Raw genomic sequence first — 25,852 nt, forward strand, 5'->3', positions numbered from 1 at the left:
CGGCCGGGCCCGGCTGCGTGCGGCCCCGCCGCGGGCTCCCGGCCCGTCACGGGCTCTCGGTGCGCTGCCCCGGGCAGGGCCGGCCGGGCACGGGACCGAGCTCGGCTGGAAGGGTAACAGCTGCTACCGCCGGTGCTCTGCGCTGTGCGGGGCTCTGCTGCCGCACTGCCCCTGCGAGCGTGCTCCTTGCTCCGAGTTTCCTACCCTTACTCTAGTGGCTTCAGGCGATTAGAAACACTGACGTGTAGGACTTAAAGTGTTTGTGTGCTGGGCGTTGCAAACTAGGAGTCAGTGACGGTGTTTTCCTTTACAGGAGACTCAATGAGAGAGAGAGAATTGGAGAACTGGGGGCACCTGAAGTCTGGGGGCTGTCACCAAAAGTTCCTGACCCAGAGTAAGGCATATTCTTTCTTTATGTTTTTTATAATATTAATTACATATCGGTTCAGTTTATAAAAATGCTTTATCCCTGCATTAGTCATGGTGTCACAATACTTACTGTATCAGTTCCTTTCTGAAGCAACATAATGAGATTACTATTTTTTCAACCAAATAATTCTAACGTATTATTATTATTCCAACGTAATCCCAATTATGCAATGTGTGATTTATTGTAGATCAGGTGACTGTTGTGTTGTGGTTCTGACAGCAGTTCCCAGGCTAAATTAGCTCTTTAATATTTTACTCCCTTGCAAGGATTGACTCAAAATGTCTTTGGCCATATGTATACCTTTAATCTTGAGTACAACACAACAGATTTTAAGTAGCAAACTGTTATTTTATTCAGTTCCGATGAGCACACACCGGTAGAAGACGAAGAGGCAAAATCGAAGAGTAGTTCTTCGGATTCCAGCTCAGAAGGTATTTTGTTTGGCTTGCACAGCTTTTTTGAAAATGGGAAGATACTATGGCTTAGAATCTGCTGCGGCTGCTTGCAGGAGGTTCCCTGGCTTAGATGGGTGGAAGTGGCTGGGCTGGGCTCCAGCTGAAAGGAGAGCATTGCTTTGGGAAGATCAGGCAATACATATGGAACGAGATGCTCTTTGTTCTCTAATGTTATGTTTAAAAACATTGCAGAGGAAAAGAAGAAAAAGAAGAAGAAAAGACAAAAGAAAAAACGTAAAACATCCAAAAGAAAGCGCAGGAAACATTCTGAGGACAGCGACAGTGACTCAGAGTCTGAGCAGAACTCCAGTGGTAAGACCAAAGCGTTTCAGCTTGCAGTCTGGCCTCAGGAAATGGGGTTTCTGAATTTAGCATCCACTGGGCCTCCCATGGCAGAGATCTGTCTGATGTGTTCTCATGTCGACCAGCACTGCAGGGAGCTTTCCACTAACACTTTCCCAGTATAACCAAGCCCCATCAGGGTGGGCACTAGGGCATCTGGTGGAGGCAGTTAGTGCTGGGAATAGGCTCAGGGTTAGGGCAGGAGTTAGGTTAATTGGTAGGGATAGTGGTTAGTGTAATTCTTAGCAGTAGGGTTAGGGGAGTGGTTAGGCTTAGGGTTGAGAGAGTGAAAGAGCCTATGGCTCCAGGAGCACTGGACTGGAAAATGCATGCCAAGGCAATCCCAGCAAGGCCCCAGCATTGCTGTTCTTACATCCTTCTGACCTGGAAAACCAATATTACTGAGTTTGGGTTGGGGCTAAGGCTTAGGGTTAGGGTTGAGAGAGTCAAAGAGCCACAGCTCCATGAGCACTGGGGCTGTAAAAGGCATGACATGTTATCCACAGGGCAGTAAACTACTTAGTTATGATAATAATTTATTTTTGATAACACATACACTGTCTTTCTTCAGATGAAGATAAAAAGAAAAGCAAGAAGAGGAAAAAGAAGAGCAAAAAGTAAGTGTCTTGGTTGCTGTGTCATTCTGGCTGCTGTTGGCTGGAGGGCAGCTCAGTTTTCTTCACAGGCTCTGAGGGAGCCTGAGGACCTTAGGTCATGTGCAAGAGCTGGCAAATAATATTAATTTGATGGATTTTATTTAAATCTACACAACTGTGCAGCACAAACAAGTCCCTGTAGACCCACTTTCTAGCACTCTATGAAAGTCAAACAGAACATATGTATTGTCTTGGCTTTGCTGTAAAGTGTTTTGTGTGAAACAGCAGACAGCCATTCTTCCTATAGGTGGAAGTTGCCTTGAGGAACTAATTATTTGAGTGTTATTCCAAGCATCTTCTTTAATCTTAAATTTTGATAAATAGCATGTCTGTCTGGCTTTACCACAGGAAGAAGTATAAGAAGAAGAAAGCTAAGAAGAGCAGGAAGGAATCCAGTGATTCAAGTAGCGAAGATTCCGATGATGAAATGCTCCAAGGGGATGATCTCTGGATTGAGAGGTCAAGTAAGTTCACCTGACTTTAAATTTGGGTGGAGACTTCTTGATGTCCTTTTTGTGAATTCGTTGTTAGGTGTTGCTGACCTGTGTAACCCTTCTGATAACAAAGAGCAATGGGCACAAGATTAATATTCCTCATTATTTGATTGTTGCAGAAAATACTGAAGCTGACAGTTTGATTGGACCAGAGGCTCCCAAAACTCATGCATCTCAGGATGATAGGCCTTTGAAGTGAGTAGCCAGCTCTAATGGTACTGTGATCAAAGCAAGTAAATCAAGTGTGAAAGTTATTGTTCAAAAGGGCTGTTGCAACAATAAGGCATGCAGAGGGAGAAATGCTGTGCCAAACTCACAGACAGAAGTTCTAGTGGTGCTATGCTTTCCCCTGGCCTGAATTTGGGTAGAAGAGTCTGGTTTATGCTTTTTGTCTTGATTCCTAGAAAAATCAATTGTAAGTGCCTTTATTCTAAAGATCTGCAGTGTTGTGACTTTGTAGTGTCATCAGAATGAACTCAGGTGATAATTTAAGATATTGTTGCTAGTGTTGCCATAAGGAAAAAACAGGTGGGAAATAATTAAGAAAGTGTTTAAAAATGCAGCTGTATGTAATAAAGAAGGAAGTTGGGTGTTCAGGCTCTCTCTATCTGAAATGACTGAAATCCCCACTGTTGTTTTTTAGCTATGGACATGCTCTCCTGCCCGGTGAAGGTGCAGCCATGGCAGAGTATGTGAAGGCAGGGAAACGCATTCCCCGCAGAGGCGAGATCGGCCTGACCAGCGAGGAGATCGCTTCCTTTGAGAGCTCTGGTTATGTCATGAGTGGCAGCAGGTATGGTTTTCATGATAGCAGTGGTTCAGTGGAATTTTCAAGAGCTGCTTTCTCTGCTGGCTGAAGAGAAAATGCTTCCAAGCTCTACTTGCAGGCATGGAGGAGGTGCTCTGCTTGCAATAATCTACGCTAAGCTCCCCATTGCTAGAGATGGATAGTGAGTTTTTCAAGGACACTTTCTCCTCAAGAGCAAAAGTTCTTCACAGGCAATACTCTTCTAATTATTTCAAATGAAGAGATGCTTGTGTCAGGTGGCTTAAAGGTGGTCTGTTTGGGCAGCCCTGGGGATGTGCTGGCCCTTCAGCAGGAGACAGATCAATGTGTGAGAGGCTGGCTGCACTTTTTTTTCTATGACCAGCAGGACTCACTTAAATTTTGGTGAGCCAGAAGCTGACACCCTGGGGGTAGGGGAGGCTTCTGGCTGACTGCCTGAGAACAGACATCCCCAGAAATCAGTTCCTTGCTCTGCCACACTCCTTCCTGGGAAGGTTAGTGTGCAGTTTGGATTATCTAGTTTAGCTGTCTGTTTTGCCAGTTGGCAGGGTCAGCACAAAAGATTCAGATACTGACTTTAGGGACTATGTATAATTTGCTAAAGTGCAAAACTGCAAAGAATTACAAAGGATAAGCTAAGTAATGCACCTAATCGTTACTGCAAAAGATTGCCTGGAGGGAAGAAAGATACATCACCAGTTACCCTAATACTTCACCATCATCCAGATCAGCACATGAGCTGGGGAGCCCCAGGCACAGCAAAGGATTGGAAAACCATTCCTGTGAATTCCCACATCTTGTGTCCCACCAGTAGGCAAGGCCTCCATCTTCACTGTGGGAGGGCCCAGCTTTTAGACTGTAGAATAAACAAGCTTACACAACTTCTAGTGCAGGAGCAGCTGGTTTCATCCTCCTCTTGGGTTCCACCTAAAGCCTGGCCAGGGCTCAAGGAGAGGAACCAAGGGAGGTGGCTTTGATCATATACCTTCAAACAAGGCCAGATGTCTGATTTCATGCCTTTGTCTGGCTTCTAAATGCAGAAAGATAAGTATATTCTTATCACACTACATGTTTCACTAATGATAATGGATATTACCTTAATGAGTGGATACAAATATAACATTTTGTTGGAAGGTTCATCTAGAGGTCAGCTTTGGCTCAGAGCCTGTCCTTCAGGCCTTAGTACTTCAGTATCTTTGCTTAAAGCTCCTGAACACATTCGGGGCAGTTGATGGCTGGCAGCTGTGCCAGGGCTCTGACACCCCGTGTCCCCCCACAGGCATCGGCGCATGGAGGCTGTGCGTCTGCGGAAGGAGAACCAGATCTACAGCGCGGATGAAAAGAGAGCTCTGGCATCCTTCAACCAGGAGGAGAGGAGGAAGCGAGAGAATAAGATCCTTGCAAGCTTTCGAGAGATGGTCTACAGAAAGACTAAAGGCAAAGAGGAAAAATGATGCTTCATTTGAGCTGTACACCATAGCTTGCACTACATGGCAGCCAGTGCAGTCCAGTTGTGATTTGAAGAAAGCTGCAGCTGCTGCAGCACCTTTCACCCAACAGGGCCAAGCCTCAGGAGTGGATTACTTGTGCCAAGGAAAGAGAGTTATTTACATCAGGTTTTCTTGGATGGTTTGTTTACCATCTACAAGGAATCCCTGTAAAGAGAAAGCTGCAAGGCAAGAACAGGCGGGGAACATGAGAGGTGTCAATGTTCTGCACTTGCTTTGAATCCAACAAGCCAAAGGATCCCATGGAAAGGGTTTGTTAGCTAATGCCAATAGGTGTGATTTTTTAAATTCCTTTTATTTTTATTAATCATAGGATCATTTAGCTTGGGAAATACCTTTAACAAGCTACTAGCACCAGTAGCAAAAATGAAGGAACTCCTGAGCTCCTGTTTTAAGATCCAGGACAGTCCACTATTTTTTCACAAGTCTTTTAAATTTAGGTTTTTTGTCCAAACAGTTGAGTTTGGTTTGTGATTCAAACCAGACATGTACATATTTTGTAAATTAGTTTGTAATTTAATACAGATGGGCTTCAGTTACTTCAGAGCAAGCAGATGGCAACTGAGCTGTAAAGTAACAGTAATAGGAGGGTCTGATCTTCAATCACTGAAACACATGGTGAAGAGCTAAGTTGCTTGCTTCTTTTTTCCTATGTTATACATAGGCATCAGTGCAGGGGGGTGCAGTGATTGGAACCCCTGGATGTACACAGGTGGTAACAAGGATGTATCTTTCAATTTATTTGAAATGTTTTTGTTTGTGGAAGTGTTCTAGATTAAACCCTTGTTTTAACTCCTGTAGTATTTTACTTTGGTCTGTTTCAGCAGTATTACATGGCTTGCTTTAAACTCGTGCTTGGAGCTTTGCTGAGGCAGTGCTTATATGGTGGTTATCTTTGATTCAACTGCATATTTCCAAACATATCTCCTGGAACTTCTTTTTCTCAAATGTTTTTCAAACCAAAATGGTTTTGAGAGGTTGGTTGTTTCTTTTTTGTTCTAATTTTTTGTTGTTCCTCTAAGTCTAGCAGCAGAGATGTCTTGTATATTTGTATAAAGAAAATAAAAGTCCTAAAGTCCTATAATGTTTTCCCTGGAGTTTCACAAACAGCAAATCCTGCCCAGCTACCTCTTCCCATTTACCCTCTGGAACCTGGTTCCATCCTGCTGTCCCCACCTGTACCTGCCAGGGACTGACACACAGACAGCTGCCAGGGCAGGGCATAGCTGAATTTGCACAGGTTCAATGCTTTTTGTCTATCCAAAAGTAGAAATGCTGCTAAGGAAGAGCTTTTTTTTTTATTTTCATTATGTTTATTTGGTTCTCTACAATAGAGGACTGGTAATGGTGAATTGGAGCTGCTCATCGGGAAGCAAGTCGTTGTGCACACATTATTTTATTTTCAATTATGTCCTGAAGCCACTTTTCTCTAAACTCACACTGTTCTGGCCTGGAGAATGGAATAAAAAGAAGGTAGATTGTAAGCATAATACTGAATCCACGTTTGGCCAGGTGAGATCTGGCCTTTATTCACCACCTAAGGCTATCTACTACAATAAAGAGCATGTAAAGCAGGACAAATTTCTGAGAATGCAGATGCCCACAGGGTGGCTATTCATGCCTCTGGGGGTGAAGTTAGTGATAAGCAGGGTCATTTCACAGAGCAAGATTTTGCCAACTTCCACTCCTCTGCTATTATTGCAAACTTATTTACATCGAGCTCCCTGTTGGGTTTGGAATGGAAAAGCTTGCTAAAACAGAAGGGCAATAACATTTACCTCCGAATCAGCCTGCTGGACTCCAGTCTGTAGAAGACCTCCACAGGTGCAGTCTGCAACACAGCAGAGACAGGGCAGAGGCCATGTACAGCCCCTCAAAAAGCAGACATTGTAATTGAGTGAGAGCTACTGTTTACTTTAAAAATAACCTGGATATTTGCTTGGGGAGAAGATGCTGCTCAGGGACTGGGTGGTGAGTAATTGTTTCCATTTGCACCACTTGTATTTCACAGGGCTTTTTCCTCAGTTTGCTTTTATTTTCCCCAATTTGTTACTATTATTCTATTTATTTTTTAATACTATTATGCCTTTTTTACACTTTCAATTCTCTCCCCCATCCCATGGCAGTGGGGAAGGAGTGAGCAAGCAGTTCTGTGATGCTAAGTTGCCAGCTGGGGTTAAACCACAGAATACTATTTGGGGATCCATAGTGTTAAGTAGAAACACTAAGGTTCAGTATGACTTAAACCTGGAGGTAAGAAGTCTACTCAGTGCAATTTATTTCATTTTTATCCCTTGAGTTGCAAGAGTTCATTGTACAGGTGCAAACTTCAGGCTGATCAGGAAAGGGATTCTGAGACAACTTGAAGGGTGAAGTGACACTCCCTCTCTACTGACCCCTCATTCTGTAACTCCCTCTACTCACCCTTCTTACAGCTGCCCAGAACAATTGTTGCTTGGAAAGGGAAGATGGTAAGAGCAGGAAGGCAGATGTAGGATCCTGCCATATTCTGTTTGTCAAGTTCTGTCAGTCAGTGATTTGGGAACTAACCCAGCCTCCTGCTCCGTGCCTTGCTCCCCTTGCCAACCAATGGCACGTTTCTATTAGGCCACATCTGAATCTCCTGCCATTGTTCTGGCAGGGTCCAGGCCTTGTCAGCATCTTCACAAGAGCTGCTGGCTCCTCGCCAGCCTCTCCACTGTCCTGGCACTTCCCTGCCTCAGGAATGCCACTGTACTCTTGTCCCTTGAAGGTCTAGTCCATCCACGCCATTTCTGAGTACTTACATCAGGTTTGAATTTGGAGATCACTATAACGAAGTAGACACTTGCTGTTGCTTGTGGGACAGGTTTTCTGCGTGTTGGGAGGCCCCAGCAAGCTCTGTAATGGTACCTCTTGCTGTCCTTCAGTTCTTCTTCCTCGAGGAATTCTGAGTGGTGAAGCCAGCTTTCGTGAATGTCCCATGTCTGTTGAACAAACACATCACACTAAGACTCCCTATGCCTACTAGAGCTGACTTGAGTGTGGTGCTAAAAAGGAACAGAGGTGCTCTCCTTTAATTTTTCATACTTCTTAACAATGAGGAAGTGTGGCCTTCCCGAGTGGATGGAATTGTGACTCACAGAAATTAGTTCTTCAATTTGCTGCTGTCCTTTCTCCACTGTGAAGTTCTTGGCTGTGGTCCACGGGATATTTTTGATTACATGCTTGCTTTCTGAAACAGATAAAATGCTGACAAATCCTCCTGAAAAGACTCCAACACATTCTAGTAGAGCAAACACAATACCTTTCTCATTTTCCTCGGCCTCTGGAAGACATTCCTCTGTACTGCTTCTCTCATCTTCCGGAGGGATGTGATCTTGCTCCTCACTGACAGCTTCTTCCTTTTCCTCCTCCATTGGCTTCACCTTTAGAGAGACAAACGCACAAGCACTGAGCGGGCCTGGTCTGGGAGCCGCAGGCCCCGTCTGACGGGCAGCAGCGGGCTGTCCCTCACGGCCCTGGCTCGTACCCGGCCTGCTCACCCCGCTGGGCGCTCCCGGGCCGCCGGCTGCTTCTCCCCCGCAGCCCCGGCCAGGCCGGGGGGCTCCGGGGCGCTGCGGTCCCGGGGTGGGTGTGCGGGAGCCCGGGAGCGGTGTCTGTGCCCGGCGCGGTGCGGGCCCCGGGCAGGAGCCGCGCCGTCACCATGGCGAGCCCGGCCCGCGGAAACCGCCCTCAGCCGCTGTCTCCCGGGGAGGGAGGCGGTGTGAGCAACACAACAGCTCTGGGATCCACGCAGATTGTCTGCTTGTCGCACTTTTGCCGTTCCGGACACAGGCCGGGGGGCTCCGGGGTGCTGCGGTCCCGGGGTGGGTGTGCGGGAGCCCGGGAGCGGTGCCCGGGCCCGGCGCTGTGCCCGGCGCTGTGCGGGCCCCGGGCAGGAGCCGCGCCGTCACCATGGCGAGCCCGGCCCGCGGAAACCGCCCTCAGCCGCTGTCTCCCGGGGAGGGAGGCGGTGTGAGCAACACAACAGCTCTGGGATCCACGCAGATTGTCTGCTTGTCGCACTTTTGCCGTTCCGGACACTTCGGGAGCTACAGCAGCGTCCAGCCTGTGCCCGGCCGCGGGCTCTGCCCAGCCCGCTGCGCTGGGTGCTGCGGGCAGCTCCGGAGGGAAGGAACACGGCACTGCACGGACAGGCCAGGAATGTTTAGCAGGAGGCCGTGGGGCAGGGGCAGGAGCAGAGATCGCCCTGCAGTGCTGCAAGGCCACGGTGAGCTGTGTCCCTGCAGGTCCGTGAGGGAGCAGAGAGCCGCCTGCAGCCAGGAATGACCCTGCTAGAGCAGGCTGTGACACCCTGGGAAGCTCATGCTGGAGCAGGTTGTGACACCCTGGGAAGCTCATGCTGGAGCAGGCTGTGGCAGGACCCTTGTGCCCATGGAGAGGAGCCCACTGGAGCAGGTTTGCTGGCAGGAAATGTGACCCTGCTGGAGCAGCTGCTTCCTGAAGGACTGCACGTCATGGAACTGTGTGGGACCCATGCTGGAGCAGTTCATGAAGAACTGCAGCCCATGGGAAGCACTCACACTGGAGAAGTTAGTGAAGGAGTCTCCCATGGGAGAGACCCCAGGCCAGAGCAGGGGAAGAGTGTGAGTTCTCCCCAGAGGAGGAAGGAGCGAAAGACATGGGATGACACTGACCACAACCCCCAGTCCCCATCACCCTGTGCAGCTCAGCAGGGAGGGGGGAGAAAATATCATGAGTGAAGCTGGACCCAGGAGGAAGGGAGAAGGTGTTTTATTATTTGTTTTAACTTCTCATTACCCTGCTGTTATCTGACAATACATTAAGTGAATTTCTCAAGTCGAGTCTCACTTGCCTGTGACAGTAACTGATGAGTGATCTCTCCCTTTCCTTGTCCCAACTCACGAGCCTTTCAATGTATTTTCTCTCCCCTGTCCAGCTGAGGACAGGAGTGACAGAGTGGCTTTGGTGGGCACCTGGTGTCCAGCAAGGGTCACCCCACCACAACAACACAAATACAAGGGCCAAACACATGTATAGCTTTATTGAAACCATTTTCTATAGATACATGAATTTTTCAAAGCGTCGACACCTTAGTTTATGTTCTCCAGACCCTGCAAAAGAAAAAACAACAGCTATATTTGTGTCATTCTTGCTACTAATGTGCAACACAGCATATCTGAAAATGCAGATTTTCAAACTGCATTTAATTACCCAGGTCTTAATTAGAACAAAATTAAAATGCACATCCCCAGAGGCAGGCACCGAGTCAGATCCGACAAGAGCGGCCAGTGCCCACCTCAGCGGCCACGCCCGGGCCCGGGGAGGGGGGAGCAGCCCCTGGGTCCCGCTTCCCCCGGCGGAACCTGCCCAGCGCCCCCGACCTGCCTTGGACACGTAGTGCTTGTTGACACCCGACAGCCGCCGGTCCCTTTCCAGCAGGGTCCACTCGTAGGGATAGCGGGCGATCCTCTTCTCCTGCGGGCACAGCACGGCCTGTTAGGCCTGGGGCTCCCGAGGGAAGGCGGGGACCCCAGAGGGATGCGGGGCACCGGGGATCAGGGCGGCCCCGGCGGGGACGCGGAGCCTCAGGGCGCGGACCCCGGGACCTGCCCCCGCCCCGCGCTGACCTTGCCGCCGTGACACAAACGGTGCATGAAGACGGTGGCCATGCCGGGGATGCTGAGGCAGACGCCCATGATGGCCATGCCGGGCAGGATCTCGTACCACATCCCGCCGCTGCCGGTGCCGGTGCCGGTGCTGCTGTCGGTGTCGGTGTCGCTGCCCCCGCGCCCAGTGCCGGGCACTCCCGGCCTGCCCCGCGCCCTTCCCGGCCTGCCCCGCGCCCCTCACAGCCTAGCGGGCCCGGGCGGGCAGCGGGAGCGACAGCGCCGCCGGGGAACAGTCCCTGGCAGGAAATGAGACCGTGCCATGTCCGCGTCCGTGTCCCAGCTCGCCCGCCACCGCTCCCGGTCCCGGTCGCTGACCCCACCGGGATCAGCGGTGGCGGGCGCGGTGCACGCTGGGAATGGTAGTCCGGCGGAGGCAGCGGCGCCTTTAAGGCGCAGTCTCGCGAGAGGCGGCGGTCGTTGGGTGCGCGCGGCGCAGCCCGGGCCCGGAGTCAGGATCGGGATCGGGATCGGGATGAAGGAGGACAAGGAGAACGCCAGGCCCAAGGAGCGGCGCGGCGCCTCCGCCGGGCCCGGCGTTCTGCTGGCCGCGGCACCAGGCTCGGGCCCCGCCGCCGGCACGGACGGCAGAGCCGGCGCCGCCGAGCTCGATCGCCTGGAGCGGCCCAAGGACAAGAAGGAGACGCTCAGCAAGGTGGGGCCTGCGCGCCGCCGTGCCCGGTAACGGGGCTCCCCCCGGGCCGGGCGGCTCGGTGATGCCCCGTGCCCGGCGCCGCCCCGCGCTGAGCGCCGCTCCTGCCGTGCCGCAGGTGGTGATCCGCCGGCTGCCGCCCAGCCTGACCAAGGAGCAGCTGGAGGAGCACCTGCAGCCTCTGCCCGAGCACGACTACTTCGAGTTCTTCGCGAACGACTCCAGGTACGGCCGCCGGGCCGGTCCGGGCGTTCCCGGGAGCCGCCGCTGCCGCCAGCCCGGCCCCAGCGGCGCCGCCGCCTCGTCAGCCCGGCGCTCTCGGTTTGTGTCTCTGCAGCTTGTACCCGCACATGTTCTCGAGAGCCTACATCAACTTCAAGAACCAGGAAGACATAGTCCTCTTCAGGGATCGCTTCGACGGCTACGTTTTTGTGGATCACAAAGGTCAGTGAACGGCACGCGATGGGTGTTGCTGCTTCCCTGCTGGCTGTGCTGTGTGCTGGCTGATTTTGGAGGGGTAGATGTGAGCAGCCACGTCTGACTTGTGTGGGTTTAGTGCCTCAAAAACAGTTCCAATACCTCTAGAAATATGTACATATATAGATCCAGTAACATCTAAGTCCTTTAAATGAGCTGGTTTGCAGTGTAACAGCACTCTGTGTTTGCCATACCCAGCTGGATTTCTGCAGCTATAAATGTGGTGTTCTCGTCAGAAGATAAAGCTTTAAAGCCTGCTTGTCATGCTCTGCATTCTACCATGTTTTGTTGGAAGTTGAGATTTGCCTCAGTTGCATTAATTTAAAATATTCTTTCTTGCACAATGAACACAGCGTCTGTAGGATGAGGCCCTTGCATGGTGTGGTGCCACTGAGGTGGCAGAACTGACAGTCATGGGCAGTCTTAAATCTAATATGTCCTTCTTGTCAGCCTGTGAATTTGCTGGTTTGTGCAGCTATAAATGTGGTGCTCTTGTCAGAAGATAAAGCTTTAAAGCGTGCTTGCATGCTTTGCATTCTACCATGTTTTGTTGGAAGTTGAGATTTACATTAATTTAAAATATTCTTTCTTGCACAATGAACACAGGGCCTGTAGGATGAGGCCCTTACGTGGTGTGGTGCCACTGAGGTGGCAGAACTGACAGTCATGGGCAGTCTTAAATCTAATATGTCCTTCTTGTCAGCCTGTGAATTTGCTGGTTTGTTAGTATTGTGAGAGTGTTAAGGTCATGAATTCTGCTATCTGTAGAGTGGTTTTTTTTATTAAATGGTTTCCAAATACAATATTTTTTTAATGCTGTGTAAGTAGTCCCTTCTAGTGTTGCATATTTCTTGTGAGGCTTACCTTTCTGCTTTAGCTATGGGAAATATAATCTATTTTACATCTGTTTCATCTTTATTTTAATGTATGTTTTTTCTCTTAACAGGTCAGGAATATGCTGCCATAGTTGAGTTTGCACCTTTCCAAAAAGCTGCAAAAAAGAAGAGCAAGAAAAAGGATGCCAAAACTGGAACTATTGAAGATGGTATAACAGAGAGCTAGTTTGTTTTTTGCATGTGTAGACTTGAAACTCGTAGCAGTAATTTGAATGTAATGTTTGTACTGTGACACTGTAGTTCCACCAACAGGATGTTTGCTTAATTGTATGTGGAGTTTATGAGCACTGCTTTGTCAGCTAGGAATCTATTAAACATGATTGTCCCAGACAAACATAGTAAAGCAGCTCATTTGAGAGCTGCTAGCTTATGAAAAGGTGGCATATAACCAACCCAGCTTCAGTGAATGTAACTGAGCAGTGCATGATGCAGACACTTTTCATGCTACAGTATCTCTTCTTGTTTCCCCCCCTTTTTTCCCTTCTCTTCTGTGCAGATCCAGAATACAAGAAGTTTTTGGAAAGTTACAGTGCAGATGATGAAAAATTAACCTCCACTCCTGAAACTTTGTTGGAGGAAATAGAGGCAAGAAACAAAGAGCTAATAGGTATGGAAATGTGTGTACTATAGTTATATTTTCCTAGATCACAAAGAAACAAATATGTTTTGTAATTTGAAGCTCAGCCTGGAGGAGACTGAATTCTTTTGTACTATTTGTTAAACATTTAGGCTAATATTATTGTGTGTTTTGTTTTGTTCCCATGCTCTAAATTCTTCTGTAGGTGTAGGTTTTAGATGACAAAGTTCCTTCCAGTTGCAGATGTTTGTTAGCCAGACCAGGCCGTGGAGTGGCTGCATTTCAGTGACATGCAGTGGTGTTTAATGCACAGTGCTGTGATCAGTGATGTTCCGTGCAGGCACAAGTTTAGAGGTAGTGTTGTTGGGTGAAATACCACCATAAAATGACCAGGCTGTTCTTTTTAAGTATCTTACAGGGGTCTCTTTAAAAATGAGAGTGTCTGGGAAAAGCGTAATGCAGACTGAATGTAGAGATAGGTGTAATGGATATCCTATTAATATCCTAAAGAAGTTTATAGAATCCTAATAGTTGCCACTGTTTGGAGATAGGTTTGGAATATTTGTTTCACTGCTGTGTTGCTGTATGACAGGCAGAGGAATGTGTAAAGCTGCTTCATATAGAGCTCTGTTGTAGGTTTTGCAGTATTGGGTAAGTCAAGATACTTACATTTGTTTTTATCTATTCTCCAGCTAAAAAGACTACTCCTTTATTGAACTTCTTGAAAAACAAACAGGTAAGACTTACCTCCAGAATTTTCTTGTTGTTTGCAAGTACAGTTTGCTCATTGTATGTTGATATATTTCTGCCCTTCCTTTTGAAGAAGGAGCTTTTGACCCAAACTATCAGCTTCTGGTTCATATATTTTAAAGGAGTAGAGTGTTGGATTGGTGGTGCTTTGTGTACATCTGGTCACAGCAAAACGCCTCTTTTTGCACTGACAAAACAGTTTCCATTTAGTGCTTCCATTTTTAGTGCAGTATGGCTGAGGTCCTTGTAGATGATCTTTCTCCTGGCACATAATGTTATTTTAACTTCTTGCAATGGAGATAGTCAGAAGTGGGGCAAATTTAATTAAAATTTGAATGGTAGAGGCTGAGGCCAGTGATGTATTTGAGTTTTCTAAGACAGTACAAATTAAGGCTTATAAGTAAAATAAATACTGCTACAACGGGTTCACAACTGCTGTTTGTGTTTACAACAACAGAGATGACAGGACTTTTTTTTATTTTATAGTAGAGGCAGCTTTGAGCTTAAAGAGATGTTTTCTGGTGTGGAGAGACACTTTCTCTTTGTTTTTACATACACAGAGACTGAGAGAAGAAAAAAGAGAGGAGAGAAGGAGGAGAGAATTAGAAAGAAAAAGACAAAGAGAAGAAGAAAGAAGAAAATGGAAAGAAGAGGAGAGAAGGAAGAGAAAAGAAGCAGAAAAATTGAAGAAAGTAGACAGATGCCCAGAAAAAGAAAGAGACAGATCAAAAGAAGAACCAAAGATTAAGGTCTAGAACAGTTCTTTATTATAAACTGTTACACTCCCTTTCCCCTATTATTTGTATATCAGTCTCAAAATGTACTTTGAGTATTGTGTAAAGAATCATAGGAGTTTGGTGTTAGTAAATGACCAATTTTTTTTGTAATATTCAGTAGTAGGCATTGTAAAGGTTTACATGCTGTAATGTTTCATAGTAATATTTAAAGTTTTTGTCATGTGACTGTTGTACGTGCTGCGGTAAACAGGATTGTGAATTCACTATGGAATGGAGACTATTTTTAAGCTTTCTAAAACAGCCTGGTTTAGGAGAAAAACCCTAGTCTGCTGTGTGAATTATAAGCTTACTCATACACTCCAGCTTCTAGAAATACTGTGATTTGCAGTAATGTTTCTTTAATGTTTACTTCTTACTGGACTCTGGTTCCTTTGATGCAATTTCGGTGTTGTGCCAGACAATATGTGTTAGAGTGAGCTTTTTAGTTGAGACTTCTGTTTTCTTTGTAGCTACTTAAGAAGCCTGAAAAAGATGAAAAAGACTTGGAGAGAAAAGAAAAATCCAAGAAACTGGAAAGAGAGACTCTGAGGGAGGAAAAAAATGCGAGTAGTGCATCTGCCAAACGATCTGATGGGGAGACAAAAGAAGAGAAGGCAAAAAAGTATTCTAGTACTTGCTATAAATATATATGTATCTATAACTTGTTTCCTGATTGTACTGAGGCTTAGGCTGCTCTGCCATGACCATGTTTTGAAATTCCTTTCAAATGCTTTTTCTCATATAAGGCATGAGCTGTGTTCTCTGTGCCAGTGCACATCCCCATGATTACAGAAAGCTCTGTGAATTACCTGGAAATTCTTCATTAGTGGACAGATTTTAATATTTTTACAACTCATTATAGGAACTCCACTAAGGAAGCCCATATCTAGGTGAATGCAGCAGGCTGTTAGCACTGTCCTTGCAGTTATTATGACCATGGCAAGAGGAGAGGTGTTCTCCAGTTACCAGTCCCTCTAAGTCTTGTAAAAAGTCAAAGTGGAAAATGTAATTCTCAACAGCTCCGTGATCTGTTTGAGGTTCAGTTCTGCCATGTGAGACAGTCTCATAAAAAGTCAAAGTGGAAATGTAATTCTCAACAGCTCCGTGATCTGTTTGAGGTTCAGTTCTGCCATGTGAGAAATACAGATAAGGCAGACAAACTCAGATGTTTTTTTTTTTCAAAGCCAGAAGAGACTCAGCCAGCTATGCCAGTAGGAGGCTGGGAAGCTCTAGTGGTCAGTGTCCTCTCTGGCTGCCATGCATGACTTGGGCTGTCACAGCCTCCCAAGAGCTCCCTAGTACCTGCCAGTGTGTCATCTTCCTATTGCACATTTACACCACTATTACATTGATCTCCCAGCTCTGTTTGATGAATCTTTTGAGCTTAATTTTCAGTTTTGTTTTCATACAGATCAGAAGATGAGTGTGTAAAGGACTACAGGGACCGAGATAGAGATTTTGACAGAGACAGAGAATATGAGAGAGCACAGAGAGAGAAGCTGAGACGCCAAGAAGAGGAGCGTCGGAGGCAGAAAGAGCGCTATGAGAAAGAGAAGGTTTTTAGAAGAAAAGAGGAAGATGTGAAAAAGGAGAGAGACTTGCTCAGAGAAAAGGGAAAGAAAAGTGATCTTACAGACTTTACCAGCAGCATGGACAAATCTGAGAAAGTAACCAAAGACGATAAAAAAGAGGATACAATTAAGAGGGATCGTATCAGAAACAAGGTGCTGGATTTGTTTAAATTCATGTGTTGATTCACAGGGATCTATGGTTTTTAGGATAAAAGCACTTCAAGGAGAGAACCATGTGGTTTCTCTGTTGAAACTTCTCCCTGTTGTGCAACAAACTCTGCCATTGCTAGAAATTTCCACTAAAATTAGCTTAACAGTGGTATTTTTTGTCACTGTGTAAGAACTAATCCAAGAAAACATGGGTTAAATTGTAAGACACTGATCCTTTTTATTTGCTGACTTGTCCCATAGGCTGTCTCTTTAAGGTGTTGGTAGAGTATCAGTAATCTCTTTGTGTCTGCTGATCTTATGATGCCTGGAAATGCATCTCAGTGTGGGAGTGTGATTAAACAGGTTCCTTAAAATAGGAAACTGCAACTTGCAGAATATGACACGTGCTCTAGGCTCAAGAAATAATGTCTTGAGTGTAATTTTATGTACTCTACAAAATGTGGTTTTGCACTATCTGTGTGCCTGTTTTCTGTATCGCTTAAGGCATTGTCAGGTACAAATGAAACAAACTCAAGGTTTTGAAACTTTGAAGTTGGCCTCTCTTCTGAGAGGATGTGAGCTGAATTCAACAGGAAACTCGTTGCAAATAACCTCAACTATGAGCAGTGTTCATTGTGGTTTGAACAGGGATGTTGCTTTATAACAGAGACAGCCTTGATTTGGGACAATTGAAGTTACTTTGCCACCACTGTGGAATAATTGAACATAGCCTGAAAAGTTTGAATTTGAGCCATTTCTAATACCATAGAAATGATGCCATAATAACCCTGAGAGCAGGGAGTTATGAAAGACTCTAAACAGTTGTGGTTTATTTCAGGATCGCCCAGCAATGCAGCTGTACCAGCCCGGAGCGCGAAGCCGGAGCAGATTGTGTCAGTATGAAGACAGTGCTGCAAAGCCCCCAGATCAGGCAGTGGATAAGAAACAAGAGGGTGAGACCAGTCACACGAAGGAAGAGGAGTGACTGATGTGGCAGCCTTATGTGTTCTGACTGTCTGTGCAGCCAAAGAGCATGTACTACTACGCAATCCAGAAGTGCCTTCGGAGCGAAAAAGGAACAAAGGAAGAAAAGGGGGCATTGTGCTGTTGGATGTTTCTGGTTAAAGAACCTCAGTTGTAGTTTCCAAATTTGAAATGTGTTCTCATTGTAATATTTTCAGTTATTTGAACTTATTTTCCCAGCATCTAACTACAGCAGAGAAGAGAATCTTTGTGAAATTGAAAGACTTTATGGCCTTAAGTTTGATAATAAACCAGTTGTGGTCAGGAGGGAATGACACCTGGATCAAAAGCCAGAGCTCTACTCTAAGGCAATTAGAGCCAGTGTTGGATGCACTTAAGCAGAGCAAGCTTGGAGTTGCCTGGAGTTCACACAGGTGTTGCTGTGTTGTGTGGTGCTCCTGCATGAGGCAGTGAAAGATGAAGTGTGTCAGTCTCACACTGAGCCAGATACACAGGCTGGGGCTGTTGAGGTGCCAGTGGATAGGAGCCTTTTGGCACACAGGGAGCAGAACATCTGGCAGTGCTGTGACCGTGTTAGGGAGGGAGAGACCGTCATCTTCAGTGGTTCTCTGGATAAAGTAACTTAAGTTGGAGTGTATGAATAAGCTGGCTTAATAGTTGAATATGACTTGATAAATTCTCATGTAAAGTCTCCCTACATTGAAATGCTTATTTTTAATCAAATGTAGCTGGTTTGGGCATCCTGTTCTTTTCCAGCATCTTCCCTTCACTCAAGTCTGAAATGTTTCTGACCTCCTGCCCTGTCGGAACTGCTTCCTCTTCCCTCATAACTTGAAGCATTGTTTTACAGCCCAGAACGAGACTCCGCCAGTAGCAGGCCCTCCCAAGCTAGCGAACTTTAGCCATAGCTGTTTTTTGTACTAAACCCAATAAACTCGCACAAACTCGCTCCCCGCCGCCGTTCCTGCTGCGCGGGGCCGCCGGGCCGCCAGGGGGCGCTGCGCCCACCGCCCCGCCCCTTTTCCGCCGCCTCGGCCGCCGCCATCGCCGGGACGCGGGAGGGAGCCGGGCGCGGCGTTCCCGGCGGGCCGCGGCCTGGCGGGGCCGTGCCGGGGCGGGGGAGGCACTGACCGCTGCGCTCTCTTGCAGTCGTCGCACAAGACGTTCAAGATCAAACGCTTCCTCGCCAAGAAGCAGAAGCAGAACCGGCCCATCCCGCAGTGGATTCGCATGAAAACCGGCAATAAGATCAGGTAGCGAGCTCGGCCGGTGCGCTGTGAGGAGCTGCGGGCCCGGTGCGGCGGTGCGGGCCCGGTGCGGCGGTACGGGCCGCGGCGGCGCTGGTGCCGTTTGTGCCGCCGCAGCGCAGCCTTGTGCCCTGCGGGCCGTGCGGGGATGGCAGGGCAGCGAGGCTTCCGTGCCGTTTTTTCTGTAGTGGTTTTGCATCCGTGCTCTGCAAGTGTCCACAACGTTTAGCAGTGGTACATGTAAAGTGAAAACCTGAACTGTACGTGTGGATGATTTATTCCAGATTTTGTTCTCTGTTCCTGACGTTCCCCTTCCCAATGCCTGTCTTCTCTCTTAGCTTTTCAAGGAATGGTTCCTGAGCATGGGTGCTCTGAGATTCAGGGAGCAAAGGAAGCAAAGGACTTGGATGTATGGGAAGTCAGATTGATAGTATGAGATGCTTGGCACCTGGCTGTAGAATTAATTCTTCTCATAGTTCCTTGCTTTCCTGTTGTGTTTCTCGAGCATTGTGCTTAGGGAGATGCTGAGTGCTGTGACACAATGGGTGCACATGGGGAGTGCACAGGGCCGTGCCTGTCCAAGCCCTCTGGCTGAAAACTGCACCGTAGTTTTTTATCTCATACACTCCTTCATCTGGGCTTTTTAAGGCAACAGAACTGCCTCTTCTCTCTTTGTCCTAAGCAGTGAGGAGAGCAACAGCAGCATTGGCTGGCTCAGGCAGTGACCCAGCACAACACTGCTGGGTTCTGTTCCTGTAGCTGCTCCCACCTTGTTTGTAGGATCAGTGGTTCTTGCACTCAGCTGGATCCTTGTGTTCCACGTGCCAGGTCATAACTGGGTTCTGTTTCAGATGAATTGCAGTACTCTGAAATGCTTGACCCTAGGACAAGTCATGGATTCTGGTCTCCTGACACTTGGGTAGCTGGGCCATGGGTTCTGTCCAAGCTTTGTGTTAAAGCAGGCTGCAATTGCAGCGCTTCCTTCTGTGGGAGTGCTGCCATTTTCCTGCTGAGAGCAACTCTGTTAACACTGTCTGTGCTTTCACCCACACCGTGGTGAAAGCATTTGTTCTTAACATGGACATTTGTTCTTAACATGCTCACAAATTAATGTGCTTTCATGGAAGAGACTTTCCACGTGCTGTTCTGCTTTCATGTTTAACAAATGTGTGTGTACATGTTGCTAATTCACTCTGCTTCTGTCTTAGGTACAACTCCAAAAGGAGACACTGGAGGAGGACCAAACTGGGCTTGTGAGAGACTGTCCCAGGAGCTCTAATGAACACTGGTCTTTGTGTGTCAGATCGTTAACACCCTCGAGTCACTCCTTCTGTGGTGCTGGAGCACAGTCCCCAGTGTGGGGTTTTTATAAGCTGCTCTGGGATGTTGATGTTATCTGGGAAAACCTTTGTATCTGAAACATGGAGACTGTGTTCTGTTAGTGTTCTCTCAGGCATCACCGTGAGCATTGAAACTGCACAGGCTCTCTAATAAATATGGACCTGAATGACTCTTGTTTTGAAAATTATTTCATATGTATATGATGGGATTGCACCTTGGCAGCTCTTCTCAGGTAGAGTAGTCTCTGTCTTCCTTTTCAGACTATAAACCTTCAGGAGCAAAGTACCAATTAAAAAAAAACCCCTCAAAATCAGACCTGAAGAAAATCTCTTACAGAATGCAGTACTGTGGAGTGCAGTGCATAATGTCTGTGTACTCCCTATAATGTTAAATACCATGAGTTTTGGTGGGGATTCTGTGTTGGTTTGATAAATCAACACCAACCACAAGTGCACCTTAGTATAAAACATTCTCAGCAGACAGGTAGAAATTTTAAGATGGAGCTCAAAGGGAGAGTTTGCAGCTATTTAAAAAAGGGGGGAGGGAAAAGGGGATTAAGGGTCTCTGGGCACTCTGGCACTCCAGCTCCCCTGTGCTGTGTTCTCTGCTGGGGCCTGTGAAATCAGTTCACTGCAGGGAGGTGGAGGAGGAGCTGTGGCTCTGCACCCAGTCCTTTCTGTTCCCAGCTCTGGTCAGCAGGAAATCCCTGCTGGAGTGAGCCTCTTCTGGGCTGTGGCCAAGCCCATCCTGACACAGGGCTGCCCGGGTGCTGCTTCATTCCTGGGCTCAGCCTCAGGTCATGGGTCTGTTCCTGAGAGGCAGCTTCCTGATCAGGCTGCCAGACCTTCTGTGTTGCTGCTTTTCACACTGGAGGTAAATAGATTTATCTCCTTTGTATTGCAACTCAGAGCAAATAACGCTGGGTACAGCATGTGCCAAACAGGTAAATGCTAAGAAACACATCTCACTCAGGTCATGAGCTCTCCTTCCTAAGGTGTGCTGAGGTTCTGTAAGCCAGGGTGAGCAAGGCTGGGATTTGTACCAGCTTCAGGATACTTCAGAGGTATCCTCCAGCTCCTTATCCTGTCTGGTTAGAGTCTGGACTCATCATCAGTAAGTCACTGCAGCAGGAAAGCAGCAAACAGCATTGCCAGAGGTGTTTGAACAGAGCCTCGCGTGCTGCAGCCACTTTGAGCTCAATGATTTCTAAAGCTCTTCTGCACTCTGGAGGGAGTGTTCAGGAAATAACAGCACTGCTGAGGACTGGAGTTCTGCCTTGGCATCCAGCTTACCTCCTCTAGCCTCTCCCCATCACTGCTGGCAGGCAAAGCTGCTCATAGAGTTTCTCTATAATTGTGTCTATGGGGATCTGGCTGAGGAGGAAAACAGCAATTTTATGGACTTGAGAATGGAAAGAGACAGTTTTTTCCATGGCATTTGTAGGAAAACTTTCCTGAGCAACAGATTGGACAATTTATTACCATTTATTAGAAAGTCTCCCTGTTACTATCATGACTAATATTTTTATTAGATGGAAGTAGCTTCTACTAAGGAACTGTTTTGGAAAATAACTCCTTGTATTATTTTCCCTATTTGACTGAATCTGCTTTTTAAGCTGGACATTAAGGGATAACACAAAGTAAATTTAGTACTAATTAAACTTGGATTAAACTCAATCCTCTGCAAAACCTAAACCAAACAAATACTTCTGGGTTTGAATGTTTTCTGTTGTCTGTGACAGCTCTCTTTGCTTTCTCCCAGTGAGAGGGGATCAGGAATCTCTGCAGAACTGGGCTAACACATAATAACTGAGACATCAACAGAAGCTTTAAAGAAAAGAAAAACATTTGGATACTCTAGTCCATTGATTTTTGTGGATATGTTTTGTTTTCTGAGTGAAAAGCAAAGTTAGAGCTGATTGTGTACTTGAGGAATATTTTTCTAAACATGTCTCTGTATCCAAATCCACTGCCTTTCTGTAGGTATGAAAATGAACCAAGTGAGACAAAGGGGTGGGTCACTGGAAGGAAATCTTTACTTTTGCTCAGTGGAAAGGGACCCGCCCAGGGCAGGGGGTGACATGGTGAGGATGTTGTGACACATCTAGAGAAGCAGACTTCTGGTTCTGCTCTGAAGTCCCCACCTAATTTGTCTCTGCCCAGAATACTGGGTCAAACCCACGACCAAAAGATGAGGGCAAAAGCTATCTCTAGAGGGTTTTGGTTATCTCTCAAGAGGAGGTAATAACTGAAAATCATTTTCTCATATTTAGGTGCAACATTTGTCAGTCAAATTTTACTTTCAAGTGGAACATTTAAGTCCATGTTTCCGGGTGGAGCATGACTAAGCCACAGGTACTATTGCCAAGGAAATGGCTCCTTCAAGGAAATTCTCAATTCCACTGTTTACCCTGTGCCTTACTCAGAGGAGGATGTAAGAGCCATCCTGTGTGCCCCTTCCCTGACCCCTATAAAAAGGTGACAAAAGACTAATAGGTAAAATGAATATTTTGTCAGTCCTGTCTTATCAACAGCACTTTGGGGAAGTGAACTTCACACCAGTTCTGTTCATGGAGTTTGTGCTGGCATGAGCAGACTTGTGAGGAGCCAGCCTGCTCTCCCATGGCACGGACGTGGCCACAGCAGCTCCAGGAACTGCATTGCCAACATCTTCAATCTATTAGAGCTAAAGCATTACAAGACTGCTGAAGATCAGACATTAAATCTAGTTCTAGTGTGTTTTGTATGTATCTGCTGCTGTCCTTAGGGATTAAAACGATGTCCAGACACATCTATATATCCACCCAGGCACCTGGACTGGGCATTATCCAGTCACTGGATCTCTGTGCACTCATGTGGAGGCTGCTCTTCCACGTGTCATTACTGCAGACTGGGTTATTTGGTGTCCAAGCAGTCTGAATATAACTGGAGTTTGCTCAGGATCTGTGAAACCCCCCAGCTCTAGTTCCCCAGAGGAAGTTACCTGTGTGTCTTTGTGTATCTTTCTGCATCAAGATGCAAATGAACTTGTGTAGGCAGGCCAGATCACCGTGAGTCCCTCAGTCACCCCTGCAGGCCCCCTGAAAGGCAGCTGGACAGAAAACCACAACTGCCCTCCTAAAGGAGTTGTCCCTGCAAGGGCTGCCCTGGGGAACAGAAACTCCCCAGTTCCTGTCTGAGAATCACTTCTCAAACGGGACTGCTATTTCAGGGTGTAGGAATAGTCTCATGCTGATGAGAAAGAGGAAGGGGCTGTTATTTTTCTGAAGATATTTTTTGAAGCAGTACTGGTCTTTGAGAATGTAAAAAGCAAGTTGAAATCATCAGGGCAGAACTCCACTTGGTGAACAAAACACAAACAGGTGAGCAGAGGCTTTGCCCTTTTAATGCAGTGACTGAGACATACACACACTGTTATGCTGCTGCACCAATGTTCATCAGTTTCATTTTTGAGCATGACCTCAGTAGCAATAAAAATTATCTCACAGCCTTCACATAGCTCATGCTGATGAGAAACAGGAAGGGGCTGTTGTTTTTCTGAAGATATTTTGAAGCAGTACTGGTCTTTGAGAATGTAAAAAGCAAGTTGAAATCATCAGGGCAGAACTCCACTTGGTGAACAAAACACAAACAGGTGAGCAGAGGCTTTGCCCTTTTAATGCAGTGACTGAGACATACACACACTGTTATGCTGCTGCACCAATGTTCATCAGTTTCATTTTTGAGCATGACCTCAGTAGCAATAAAAATTATCTCACAGCCTTCACATACCTTTTCCACAGTTTCTGAGAATGAATCATCTTTCCAGAGCTGTTGCTGAACTCTAATCCCCACAGGAGCCACCACGTGCTGCCCCCCTTGTGTCCTTCCTTTGCTCTGGCCCCCATTCCTAATGAGACTGAGCATTTCAGGCTTCCTGGGATGGGGATCTCAAGGGAAGGACTGCCAGTGTGAGTTGTTTTGCATTCAGAAAGGCTTCTCTTGGCCTGGACTTTTCTGACAAGCAGGGCCCTTAGTTCTTACTCTACTGAGAATCAGCTTTATAATCAGCTGTCATAAACAAACATCAGCCCAGAGAAGGTGCATACGGCAGAGATCAGGAGATCTCGGGGAGCTGGAAGGCGTTTGCAGCATGAGATCCACACGTGGTGGGTCAGCATCCTCCTGTGGGCACGCAGGGGGTTGGAGCAGCTCCCCACAGCAGAGCTGACACTTGAGCCCCAACCATGGCGATCTGCTGGGATGCAGCAAGGAGTCCCCATCCACGGGGGCAGGGGGCACAACCCCCTCTGCAGACAGGCAGTTTTTTGGAAGGGCTGTCCCAAGGTACTGCTCCCAATGGCCATGGTGCTCCACACACACACACTGGAACAGCCCCAAAAGACCACAAGACCCAGGGTGGCCATGGTCCCTCACTTGGCCAGGATTTTGAGTAGCCAAGTTCCCAGGTCCCTGCAGGCTTTTCCAGCTGCTATCCAGCATGGGTTAAGCGGTGAATGGAGCCAGGAGCTTCAGCGCTCCTGGAAGAAAGCAAAGGCCTGTCTAACAAAGCCTCGCAGGGTCGACAGGCCCCAGGAGTGCTGGGCTTTTCCCTCAGCCCCAGAGTCCACAGAGTCCTGCCCTGCCCCAGCCTCTCCGGATGACTTACAGTTGTTGTTGGTGTTGTGAGAGTGCAGCTGGACCAAGTCCTCCTCCAAGGCCCCTGCCAGCTCCTTGAGGTCCCTGGAGGTGTCTGCTGGCAGGTACTGCCAAGCCTTGCGCCCGTTGTGATCCCTGCAGGTGGTGTCTGCCCCATAAGCTCCCACCAGCACCTTGATGAGCACCTCGTGTCCCTGCAAGGCAGCCAGGTGCAAAGGGGTGAGCCCGCCGCTGGCTGTGGGGATGTTCATGTTGACAGGGTAGCCTTTCTTCTGGGCATGGGAGATGACCTGGATGAAGCTCTCATGGTGGCCGTGCTTGGCAAGCCAGTGGAGAGCGGTGAAGCCTGTCACAAAGTCTCTCCTGGTCAGCAGGCTGGGATCCAGGTCCAGCAGCTTGATGATGCTGTCCGCATCACCCTCGGCCACCGTCAGCAGCCAGGCGTGCTCCAGGGGGTCGAGGACAAGCGGCAGCAGATCAGGGCTCTGCTCAGGCTTCTGCTCGTGGTGCAGCCCTGCAGGGAGACTGCTGCTGCTGGATGTCTTCTGGGCAGTGGCAAACCGCATGGTGCTGCCAGGGCTGTTGCTCTGCAGGAGGATTTCCTTCAGCTCCCTCCTCCGGGTACTGCTGGGGCTACCGGAGAACCTGCCCGACGTCCTGCCCCAGCTCCCCAGGCTGTGCCTGCCCCAGTTGATGCTTTTGTTGGCGTCCATCTTCTGCAGCGTGTGGAAGCGCTCCCTGCTGCCCAGGGTGGCAGGCCAGAGGTGGGAGCCGCGGGCCGGGCCGCCCGCTCGGGGCTGGGCGGCATCCAGGAAGGAGAAGGGCCGGGAGATGCCAGCCAGCTTCTGCTGCGCCTCGCTCCGCTCCCGCTCCCGCCGGGCCATGGCGCTGCCTGTCGCAGGGCTGTCCCCAGCAGGGCACAGCTCACGCTGCTGCGCTCACCGCGCTTCCCCTGCCGCCCCAGGCGAAGGAGGAACCGAGCCCGCCCGGCGGCAGGGCACGGCGGAACCGGGCGGCGCGGCTGACCTTTGGTCACGCTGTGGCCGTGGCTGCGGCGGGCTCTGCCCCGGCCGGCTCTGCGCTCCGAGCCGGCACACACACGGCGAGCGCGGCCGGGCCCGCGGAGCCCGCGGGAACACGGGGAGAGTGCGGGGATACAGGGAGGGTATGGGAATACAGGGAGAGTGCGGGGATACAGGGAATGTGTGGGAATACAGGGAGAGTGCGGGAATACAGGGAATGTGTGGGAATACAGGGAATGTGCAGGAATACAGGGAATGTGCGGGAATACAGGGAAAGCATGGGAATACAGGGAGTATGCGGGAATACAGTGAAAGTGTGGGAATGCAGGGAAAGTGTGGGAATACAGGGAATGTGCGGGAATACAGGGAAAGCGTGCAAACACGGTAAAAGTGTGGCGATCCAGGGAACATGCGGGAATACAGGGAGG

The 25,852-nt window shown here is 48.2% G+C and overlaps 6 protein-coding genes and 1 non-coding gene across 9 annotated transcripts in view; 4 read left to right on the forward strand and 3 right to left on the reverse strand.

Annotated features, from left to right (window-relative positions):
• Window positions 1–5,753, forward strand: part of LOC120506115 (NFKB activating protein) — an 8,347-nt gene extending 2,594 nt beyond the window's left edge. Inside the window, exons 3-10 of the mRNA XM_039717265.1 lie at window positions 314–394; window positions 788–861; window positions 1,078–1,197; window positions 1,799–1,844; window positions 2,232–2,347; window positions 2,497–2,572; window positions 3,021–3,170; window positions 4,444–5,753. Of these exons, the coding sequence (XP_039573199.1) occupies window positions 314–394; window positions 788–861; window positions 1,078–1,197; window positions 1,799–1,844; window positions 2,232–2,347; window positions 2,497–2,572; window positions 3,021–3,170; window positions 4,444–4,618 (838 nt within the window). The 3' untranslated portion in view covers window positions 4,619–5,753. The remainder of the gene's footprint in view (window positions 1–313; window positions 395–787; window positions 862–1,077; window positions 1,198–1,798; window positions 1,845–2,231; window positions 2,348–2,496; window positions 2,573–3,020; window positions 3,171–4,443) is intronic.
• A 124-nt stretch (window positions 5,754–5,877) lies between these two features.
• AKAP14 (A-kinase anchoring protein 14) lies at window positions 5,878–8,395 on the reverse strand. 2 transcript variants are annotated; one of them, XM_039717564.1, is made up of 6 exons: window positions 8,184–8,395; window positions 7,959–8,079; window positions 7,795–7,886; window positions 7,459–7,638; window positions 6,451–6,503; window positions 5,878–6,122 (listed from the first exon to the last, which is right to left on the reverse strand). In XM_039717564.1, exons 2-6 carry the CDS (start codon window positions 8,068–8,070, stop codon window positions 6,035–6,037), a joined length of 525 nt encoding a protein of 174 aa, XP_039573498.1. In that variant the 5' UTR covers window positions 8,071–8,079; window positions 8,184–8,395; the 3' UTR covers window positions 5,878–6,034. The 2 variants fall into 2 exon arrangements, with proteins under 2 accessions (XP_039573498.1, XP_039573499.1); XM_039717565.1 differs by having other exon boundaries at window positions 8,197–8,394.
• A 1,296-nt stretch (window positions 8,396–9,691) lies between these two features.
• On the reverse strand, window positions 9,692–10,724 carry NDUFA1 (NADH:ubiquinone oxidoreductase subunit A1). Its single transcript, XM_039717462.1, has 3 exons — window positions 10,306–10,724; window positions 10,064–10,153; window positions 9,692–9,789 (listed from the first exon to the last, which is right to left on the reverse strand). Exons 1-3 carry the CDS (start codon window positions 10,405–10,407, stop codon window positions 9,769–9,771), a joined length of 213 nt encoding a protein of 70 aa, XP_039573396.1. The 5' UTR covers window positions 10,408–10,724; the 3' UTR covers window positions 9,692–9,768.
• Window positions 10,579–18,126, forward strand: UPF3B (UPF3B regulator of nonsense mediated mRNA decay). 2 transcript variants are annotated; one of them, XM_039717460.1, is made up of 10 exons: window positions 10,579–10,999; window positions 11,115–11,221; window positions 11,334–11,440; window positions 12,420–12,518; window positions 12,866–12,976; window positions 13,639–13,682; window positions 14,257–14,445; window positions 14,943–15,094; window positions 15,884–16,196; window positions 17,032–18,126. In XM_039717460.1, the coding sequence occupies exons 1-10, from the start codon at window positions 10,607–10,609 to the stop codon at window positions 17,176–17,178; spliced, it is 1,662 nt and encodes a 553-aa protein (XP_039573394.1). In that variant the 5' UTR covers window positions 10,579–10,606; the 3' UTR covers window positions 17,179–18,126. The 2 variants fall into 2 exon arrangements, with proteins under 2 accessions (XP_039573394.1, XP_039573395.1); XM_039717461.1 differs by lacking the exon at window positions 17,032–18,126 and having other exon boundaries at window positions 15,882–16,053.
• RPL39 (ribosomal protein L39) lies at window positions 17,227–19,935 on the forward strand. Its single transcript, XM_039717267.1, has 3 exons — window positions 17,227–17,294; window positions 18,170–18,430; window positions 19,633–19,935. Exons 1-3 carry the CDS (start codon window positions 17,227–17,229, stop codon window positions 19,679–19,681), a joined length of 378 nt encoding a protein of 125 aa, XP_039573201.1. The 3' UTR covers window positions 19,682–19,935.
• On the forward strand, window positions 19,380–19,511 carry LOC120506278. Its single transcript, XR_005628474.1, has one exon. It is a non-coding gene; the product is annotated as a small nucleolar RNA SNORA69 (small nucleolar RNA).
• A 3,458-nt stretch (window positions 19,936–23,393) lies between the features above and the next one.
• Window positions 23,394–25,441, reverse strand: SOWAHD (sosondowah ankyrin repeat domain family member D). Its single transcript, XM_039717506.1, has one exon. It carries the CDS (start codon window positions 25,284–25,286, stop codon window positions 24,276–24,278), a length of 1,011 nt encoding a protein of 336 aa, XP_039573440.1. The 5' UTR covers window positions 25,287–25,441; the 3' UTR covers window positions 23,394–24,275.
• Window positions 25,442–25,852: the final 411 nt, after the last annotated feature.

Source organism: Passer montanus, unplaced genomic scaffold, assembly GCF_014805655.1.
Source record: "Passer montanus isolate IOZ18808 unplaced genomic scaffold, ASM1480565v1 scaffold38, whole genome shotgun sequence".
Lineage (NCBI taxonomy): Eukaryota > Metazoa > Chordata > Aves > Passeriformes > Passeridae > Passer > Passer montanus.